This window comes from Mchenga conophoros, linkage group LG20, assembly GCF_057382185.1.
Source record: "Mchenga conophoros isolate Kocher_MC1m ecotype Shallow Benthic linkage group LG20, M_conophoros_male_GT1.1, whole genome shotgun sequence".
Taxonomy (NCBI): Eukaryota; Metazoa; Chordata; class Actinopteri; order Cichliformes; family Cichlidae; genus Mchenga; species Mchenga conophoros.
In genome coordinates, this window is record NC_140545.1 from 12,502,058 (window position 1) to 12,511,212 (window position 9,155).

Here is a 9,155-nt window from a genome sequence, read left to right on the forward strand (position 1 = left end):
ACTGACTAAGACTTCAGTCATGACACAAATAATGCAGATTTTTTTTTACTCATTCGATATAAATTCTGTCCGAATTTCCAAAATGTTGACTTAGAATTGGCAAAAGAGCATAGATAAGATGACATTTATTCACTGTTGATGTGCAGGCTCAAACAGCAGTGCGGAGGAAGTGGTTTCAGTGTAAATCTGCCTGGGGCAAAACCGGCTGGGGTGAAACACCTCTCACCAACAACCACTTTAACTACCACACCAACTCTTCCATCACCGAAACCAGCCGCATCACCATGAACGTAGAGCCGTCTGCCAATGCACCTTCGGAAAAAAAGGACTCGATCTCCGTGGTGCCGCAAAACGCCAGCAGGAAGAAGAGCAATGCATGCACCAACGGGGAGATAAGCAACATTCTGGAGACCACTCAAATCTGATTGGATAAAACACAGAGGTGACGGTTTTAGTGCCATATACACACACACACAACACACACACTGAAAAAAACAGGGACTGACGGAGAGTTTTCACAATAAATGTTAGGTTTTGTATGTATGTACATAATGTCTGGAGAGCGATTTAAAAGCATGTAATGTGTAGCTCACACAGGCACATTTCTACGCTTACGTTTTTGGACTTTTAGGAACTGATGAAAAAAACAAGCGTTCATCATCGTCGTTCATCATATCCAGTAATATCCAGTAATCGTATTGTAACGTTTTGTTATGTTGCTGCAGTCAAGTCAAGTTTCAGTTGTTGTTTGTTTTTTGTAGTTTTCATCAGAATAGAGAAAGATGACAATCCTGACACTGTATCTTAGATGCAGTTAGGAAAATAGATTTTTGGACAATGACACATCTCTACACCACCAAACACGATCTACAGCAAATCAAACAATCAATATGCGATTAATAAAAGTATTGCATTAGCTGTTTAGGAATTCTAGCCATTTTATTACATTGTCCCCTATTTTCTTTGAGTAATTGGATAAACCAATTACTTTAAATTTTAATTTTAATTGAACAGTTTTTAAAGATTTGGATGAAAATCCTTTTGGAGTCTAAAAACTATGGATATCATCAATGGTGCATTTCCTTTGAGATGCTCTGCCAGGTCTTAACCGCAGCCACATTCAGTTGCTGCTTGTTTCCCTGCCGCTAGTTTTGTATTTAGTAACTGAAAAGCATGCTTTATTAGACTGAGATGAGGTGACTAGCTTGATTGTAGACTTTAAAATTATACAGCTACCTCCCTGAGAGCGTTCTTGGGTTAGCTAAATTCAAAGGGTCTTGCTAAACAAGGAAAGAATTTGCAATCATCTTCTTTAAGTTGCCTTTTGTGGGCTTCCAGATCTTTTAGAGCTGTTAATGGTCAGCACTACATTTTCTACTAAATGTAGTAGATTGTTGATTTGGCCACTTGAAAAGCTTTTGCTATCTGTCTGATAGGTTTATTTTTTGGGAATGATTTCCTCTTTCACTTTCATGGACACCTTGCGGGACCTCATATTGAGAGTTCCAGCAACTGCAATCAATCCAGATATTTTATCTGAAGCCTTATTTAAACCTCTGATAACTGTGTATTAAAACATTGCTCTTTTCTAAACAGTTAATGCATATTTTCAGGTGAGTGTTTGTGTCATTAGTTGCCCCATAGAGCTGCCGAATGCTTAACTGTATATCAGAGTGACCAAGTGAATGTCGTAGCCCAGAGATGTGATTTTTTTTTTTACAAACTTTTATTTAAGAAAGATAAAAACACCTCATGTTGTCTTGAAAGCCAGCATCCTCATTTAAGTTGTTTCACATATTAAATTTCACATCACAGTGAATCCTATAATAGAGCTGGAATTTATTACCAGAGGGAGTGCTGTGCCCAGAGAGTTTGGAAAATACACTGTTATAGAACTAATCTGCCCTATACAAAATGCAAAAAAGGCAAAATGCTGTAATATTTAGTTTGAGTTGGCTTTTACTGTAACAATGAAAAAAAAAATGTTAATTTTTTTTTTTCAAAACCAAATGATACAGAAAGGCAGCTAACTAGACATGTAAATCTAAAAATTATATCCAAAGTTTAAGCTAGCTGGCCCAATAGCTGCAGCTGGATAATCTGAAACTTAAACCCTACGTATTCTTTAGCATTTTGTCGAAAAATACCAATTTTGGTAAATTGAAGTGGCGTTATGGTACTTCATCACCTAAGTAAATGACACAAGCAAACCCACTGAGGTGAAAAGCTGAACCAAGTTAAAATTTAGCAAAATGTGAAGCTAGCAACTGCTATGCTAGCTGTTTCTTACACAATGTAATTCAGTTAGTTCAGTTCAAGAGAATGTAAGGTAAAGACTAAACAATATTGTGTGTTGTTGTGGTTTAACTAGACTTGTCGTGACTAGTTATAGTTTGGAGTTTTATCCCTTAACTTCAATCTGTAACTGAGCAGCCAGAATGTTGGGGGTTTTTGGACAGTCAGCAAAAGAGCTAAAATACAGGAGTGGTATTTTATTTTTCAAAACTTTATTTACATATTATCCAAACTATATTTACATATGCAAAAAAATATTTCTTTTGCTCGTCTTTTCTCATTGTCTCTTGCTGAGCTCCGGTTTCAGTTTCTCTACAATGAGATTAGAACTAGAACGGCTCAACTAGGTTGGCTCAAAACTCTGAGGCTGAGGTTTAAGTACAGGAAAGGCTCAGAGAAGTTCCATAAATAGTGTGTGCACTAGACCCTGACCAATTTATCGGCAGACCAATACTATCAGCCAATCTCAGCCAATCTGTTGGTACTGAAGACATTAAATATAGTTGATAATTCAAATTTGTAAAAGAAAACAAGATGGAGAGCTACCCTTCAACTATGTCATGAATGTTGATGATGAATATTTTGTCCACCAGGGGGCACTCTGCAACTTCCCTGTTGGTAACACACCTGTTTGGAATGAAGCAAACACAACAACCAGCTGGGTAGAGCATATAAAAGTAAATAAATAGCTACACACAACAAAAATATAAGGAAAATCTATTCATGTTTCATGTGTTTAAAGGGGGGGGAAAGGAATGTTGAACTTTAAACCACCAATTGTTGGTATCAGACGATTTGTTTCTTCACAAATTCCCCACTACTTTCTCGTGAACAATGTATGAAAAAAAAGCACTTATTTAATGTCTGCCATTAATGTTTCTTTTATAATTATATTACTTTTATTGTAATGGAACAGGTTATACTGATCTGATGTAAAGCTTTAATACCCTGAGGTTTCAGATGAAACGAAGATGAGCTTTTGTCTAACTTCTGTAGACAGGAGAAGAGTTTGTGCGTAACAGATGTGTGTGCCTTTTTTGTTATAGTTTTTCCATAGTGTTGCTGTTTTATTATTTCAAAGAGTGCTTATTATTGTTACACAATGCTTTCCCCCTCCCTTTGCACAGTTATGCATTTACAGTGACTTTACAGAAATACAATTTAATAGTAGTGCACTGTATGTATCCTGGCTACAGTCCACTAGAAAACTGAACAAGTCTTATTGTTAAAGGTGAGCTGTTAGCAAATGTATTTAGCTGTTATTACAGCATGCATACACACACATCATAATAGAAAAACAAAGGCTCCAGTGTGAATATAGTGAGGTAACAGGAAATTAACTAAGCATGAGAAAGAGCTATTTCACTTAATCCCACCCACTTGGGAAGTGCCTGCTCAGCAGAGAAACAACTGTCATGGATGCATTTGCAAAGCAATTTGAGAAACATTCCAATAAAGTGCCAAAACAAATTTTCACTTCAAACATATTACTCTAAGGAGCTTGGAAAGAAAAGCGACTCAAGGATGGTCGTTCACAGTGGACATAGATAGCGTCTTTCACTCCTCTTTCAAGCCATCTGTCTTCAAGAACCCTAAAGAACAGTCGTGTTTCTTTCACAGCTGCTTAGATCGCCATGACGTGGATGACTGAGAACCTACACAGACAAACATAATACTGTATTTATATTTTTAACACTGCCATTTATGTGTGGAAATAAATTTGTGTGACTATAATCCAGCTGTGTCTGTTACTATTCTATACTTTGGGTTATTATGGGAATATTTGTAATTTACACAAGTGTTTCTGCTGTTATTTTACATACTTATGCTCAACTATTTTCCCATTAAACTATTTTAACTTTTGCTAGTTACTTTATTATTTGGCGTATATTTAATATGGCAATCTGTGTGCTACTTTATTTCTTTTTTGGTTTGTTTATTATTTATTTTATTTAATATATCTTATTTAGTGTAAACCAACACTATATAAAGTAATTAAAATAAGTACTATTAACTTTAACAGCTAATTGAGATTATATGTTGGGAAATAAGCGGTTTGCTAGGATGACCAGCATCAAAATGAAACGTTTCCTGATTTATTAATGAATTGTGCAGTAAAATATGTATTAGTAAATTTGTGTACACATTAATATTTCACCTTTAATACACCAATTCATTGTTTGATCATTTCCGAGGACCAAAATAGTCACTGAAATGCTAAAGTTAATTGAATAGTTAATCCAGCAGCTAATAGGGAAAGCAAATTGCAATTTTAAATAGATTTAGGTTTTATTGAGAGTTTAATGTTTAGAGTTTTTTCTGTAAATTCGTTTTTCATTAAAGGCATTTGTTAATGAATTGATAATTCATTTAGAATTATTCATTTAGATTTCCATTCCATTGACCATTGACCTCTGTCAATGGCCCCAGGGTGGCTGTGGCTACAATGTAGCTTGCCATCACCAGTGTGTGAATGTGTGTGTGAATGGGTGGATGACTGGATGTGTAAAGCACTTTGGGGTCCTTAGGGACTAGAAAAGCGCTATACAAATACAGGCCATTTACCATTAGATCATCAAATAACAAATCACTTGGTTGATACGATAGGACAATCTTCCCCAAGTATTTAGGTGTATAATACATTATTTTGTAAAATATCTTAAACATGGGCATACATCTGCTTTAAGGTTATTCGCTGTTTTCTTAGTACATGTCGATTTTCTGAAAGAAACCCGTATTTTATTGTACTGTAGTAGAAAAGGACGAGGTCCCACCGAGATTTGAACTCGGATCGCTGGATTCAAAGTCCAGAGTGCTAACCATTACACCATGGGACCGGATGGTATCGCCAGTGTGGGTCGTCGACTTTTGAAGAAAGTGAAGAGACTCTCTGCTTAAAATTTTAGGTGTATTTGTCTATTTACGTTCAGCTACATTACAACGACACAGCTGAAACGATGACATTAAACTGTAATTTATGTTTATAGCTTTTTAAAGACAGCTAACAGGATATGAGTGACGTTAGCTGCAAAGACATGTTGTAAGTTTTAAGCGAGCTCCTTTAGCTAACTCAAACATGCCAAAGACTGAAAAGGCAGCGTTGATTCTATGCGCTTTTATATGAGTAGTAGTTTACGTGTACTCAGTAGTATAACTAGCTAGCATTACAACACAGTTCTCATATGAAACGCCGCTAACCTTAACCGTTGCTTCCAGGTTCATTCTTACCGCACACGTAAATTACTTTGGATGCTTGAAATGAACTGAATGATAAATGAGAAAGCAGGGTGAGAATAAAGTACATATATACATCTGTTATGTTATGTTATTATCATTAGGTGTTGTTGGTTATTGCTGAGTTGTAGTAACACAATACGCCACGTGGAGGCAGCAGAGGATGTGTTTTTAACCACACTCCACACCGTCGTCTACTTCTCTATGTTTTTGTATCGTTTGCATTTTTATTATATAATTTCACTAAAACCGTGCTCTTTATTGGGCTGTACAGGAAGGAATTCCACGCATATAAAATCACCACCCCCGGATGCTTTGTTGAAAATGCAGGTAATCAGACAGGCTATAAGTTCTGTCCCTACACTGTTTAAGCTATTGTAATGACATTTTCCCCCTAAATGAGATTGATTATATTTTAATCAAACCTAAAAATAAGTTTCCACGGTCACTGAGCTTATGCACTACAGCCGAATAAGCACGACTGGTTCTGCCCCAGTTGTGCAGACCTAGATAATTACAGAATGCTGTGGATGAGCTTCTCTGTATAAGCTCTGCAAGTCCATCCAATACAGCTCCATCCACACATAGTGTAATAGAGAGGTGCTATGGTGATACATTCACTTGATACCCCACAGCTTATCTATACTAACAGCTTAAAGCAGCCATACTCGTTACAATCTCTAGCATGTGAGCGGATGCCTCCCGCTTCACCTTCGGCCCCATTAAAGACTGGTTTTAATGCACGTATGTTTAAGCAAACAGGCCACTTGGTTACACTCACATTCGACCTAAGAAGGATCAGAGGGAAATCAATGTGGTGTTGAACTTTGGATGCAGGAATGTGACTGAAATCAATTTAGTGGAGTGTTTGTTGCAGATCATCCTATACTGTGGTAACCCCTATAGAAGTAGGTCAGCCACACAGAAGGAAATAGATAAGATATCATTTCAATCTTTATTTTGAGAACAGCCCTGATAGTTTTAATTTCACCCAATTATCAAATGCAGGGTCATTATCGATGTGCTATGTTTATCTCTACCCAACTTAAATTTACACACACATTTATTGACATTTTGAAAGTTTCATGATCAAAGATCATTTGAAGCATTCGAGGTGAAAAACTGCTGAGTGCAAGCATGAATAAATCCCATATGCACATCACATGTGAGCAGGCACAGGAGTAGATGAGCCTCTTTTCTTTTCCTTTAATCCCAGCCTGTCAGATTTAGGCTAAATCCTGTTTTAGTGATAGCCTCAGTTCTTGTCCAGGCAAGACAAGATGGTATGCGTGGCCCTTCAGTATGTTCTACACACTATACACTGTTTCATTTTTCTGGAATGCGCTTTTACAATGTTTATAGTTTTAGTATTTTTAAGTCATTTTTTTGCTATAGTATGCATCAGTAAAGTTTATTTTAATCATGTGTGAACTGGGGTAGAATCAGTGTTACCAAGTTAGCACATAAACTATTGATGAGTGGGTCAGTGGACTTATTTTTCACCCAGTTTTCACATCTATTGACTTAATACTGTTTCATGAGTCAACAGCTTTAAAAAAAACAGCTCTATCAACACAAATCAGTTACAAATCAACCATCTAATCTTTTGAAGCTTTAAAAAAAACCTCTTTCATGTATAACACGTGCAGTGCACTAAAATGTTCAACCTTTATTTAAGAAATTGGAGGCTGAGCTTAAGGCATTATCATTATAAGAACATGTCTGACAGACAAAGCCAACAAGTTCATGCTTCAAAGAGAAACGAAAAGAGCTGCCGATCATTTTTAAGTCCTTCTTAGCTGTAAAATGATGGCTCCTTCCTAACTGCTGCTGCCCTTCACTATTACAGTGAGGAAAAGAATGAGTGAAGGTAACAGGTTTCAAAAGCATTAAGTGAATCATTTCTTAAGATGAGCATGAAAAGCATTCTGAAAAAAACATTATTTTTAGCTACTAAATTGTAGCTGAATTATACCTGTGTTACAATAAATGTCAAAGCTTTAATTCAGTGTCTAAGCTAAGTGAGCAATGTCACTGCTTAGTTTGTGACCAATCAAAACTGACAGCATAAAGTATTTGCTCCGATCGCCTAAGTCTCTCTTTGCAAACACACTATGGACAGAAAAAGGAGTTCAGGTATTGCAATACTGCAATACATATTTCAAATCTGCAAACAGCGTCTTTAGCTTTCATGTAGCTCTTCGGGCCATAACTGCAGATATCATCGTCTAGCTGGGGTTTGTCTGGTCTGATTTTAAAGGGGTGTGATTTGCAAAAGGTGGATTACTCTTGAGAATATTTGTTATTGATTTAAAGGCTTGGTCTTATTAAGGCTCATCTTTTGTGGCAACATCACAATGGGATAGTATTCCAGTTTTTCACAGGAAAAAGTGTCAATGAAAGGTCTGGCGAAAGACGAAGTAAGATCCCGCATTTGCAGTAAATCAGGAGAGGAAAAAGACAGTAAAGCACACTGTTTCTTCTGAACTTCAAATTTACAGGCAGGCACCTCAGCTAACCCCCATTACTCTACGCAGGTGTGCTTTGCAGCATCTCTTGAGATTTGTGATCTAGCTCTTTGATGGCTGTGCAGCCTCTCTTGGTATGAATACACTCGCTCCCTCTTTGGCATTTTAACTGAAGCGTGTCCAAATTTCGCCCTTGCAAGCCATCACATATTTAATCTGATATTCTGTGATGTTAGCCAAGCTCGTAAAAGGTAAGGTGTGCGGCTCGAGCAATGTGGGTACTGCAGGTGCTGCAGGAAAGAGCAAATGCAGGCAGCGTCCAATGGGTCACACATGAACGACACTTTTTTGGTTATAAAAAAAACTATACCTCAAACATGCACTGTGAAAAATGTGTGAATCTTTTTGTGTAGAGACAGGCATATTTGCAATCCAGATCTCCAAACCCCACAAAAAGCTAAAAGATGTGTTTTTTTGTATTAGCTAATTATAACGTACAGTAAAAATCACAGTGATTTAGTGGTCATTAAAATGTGTTCAGAATTGGCAAATTAACGACCATTCATCTCATGAATCACGACACACTGCTCTCCCTCACATAAACTGCCATTATATATCAAAAGTATTGGTATTGGTGATACTGGCCCTGTATCTGGCATCAGATTGGTGCCAAAATGTGCAGTATCGCACAGCAATATCTTCAACCACGCTAAGGGTACAGCGTCTTGGGATGGGATTACATTGTATCCCTAACAGGATGAATCTAAACAACTTTTAACAACAATTACCAAAATTACGCCTTTCCCCCCCTAATCTCCAGAAAATCTGTTCATCTTGGTTAGTTTTCAAAAGGCAAAGAGTGTAGAGCACTTGTGAACACCGCTATGAGGCAACAAGCCAAAAACATATTTCCTAGCCCTTCAGTGTACTCTGGTGTACTGTAGATATTATTGGTGTCTCAGCCTGCTGTGTCACCTCTTGGCTGTACATAGCGTCCTGGCCATGATTGTGACCTTAAATGCTCTGACTGGATGCTGCAACCTGATTTCCATCCAGCAGCAAAGCAAGCAGGCAGGCAGGCAGGCAGGGGTCAGTGTTTATGTAACTCACACAGCTTCAGATAAGCACCTTTGGACTCACACCCCCCTTCTCAGCTTG

General features: G+C 37.4%; 1 protein-coding gene and 1 non-coding gene across 2 annotated transcripts in view; one reads left to right on the forward strand and one right to left on the reverse strand.

The window, feature by feature from the left end:
* calcrl2 (calcitonin receptor-like 2) overlaps window positions 1–4,029 on the forward strand; it is a 40,090-nt gene extending 36,061 nt beyond the window's left edge. The window contains exon 13 of the mRNA XM_085260085.1: window positions 147–4,029. Coding sequence (XP_085116211.1) covers window positions 147–425 — 279 coding nt within the window. The 3' untranslated portion in view covers window positions 426–4,029. The remainder of the gene's footprint in view (window positions 1–146) is intronic.
* A 1,031-nt stretch (window positions 4,030–5,060) lies between these two features.
* On the reverse strand, window positions 5,061–5,132 carry trnaq-uug (transfer RNA glutamine (anticodon UUG)). Its single transcript has one exon. It is a non-coding gene; the product is annotated as a tRNA-Gln (tRNA).
* Window positions 5,133–9,155: the final 4,023 nt, after the last annotated feature.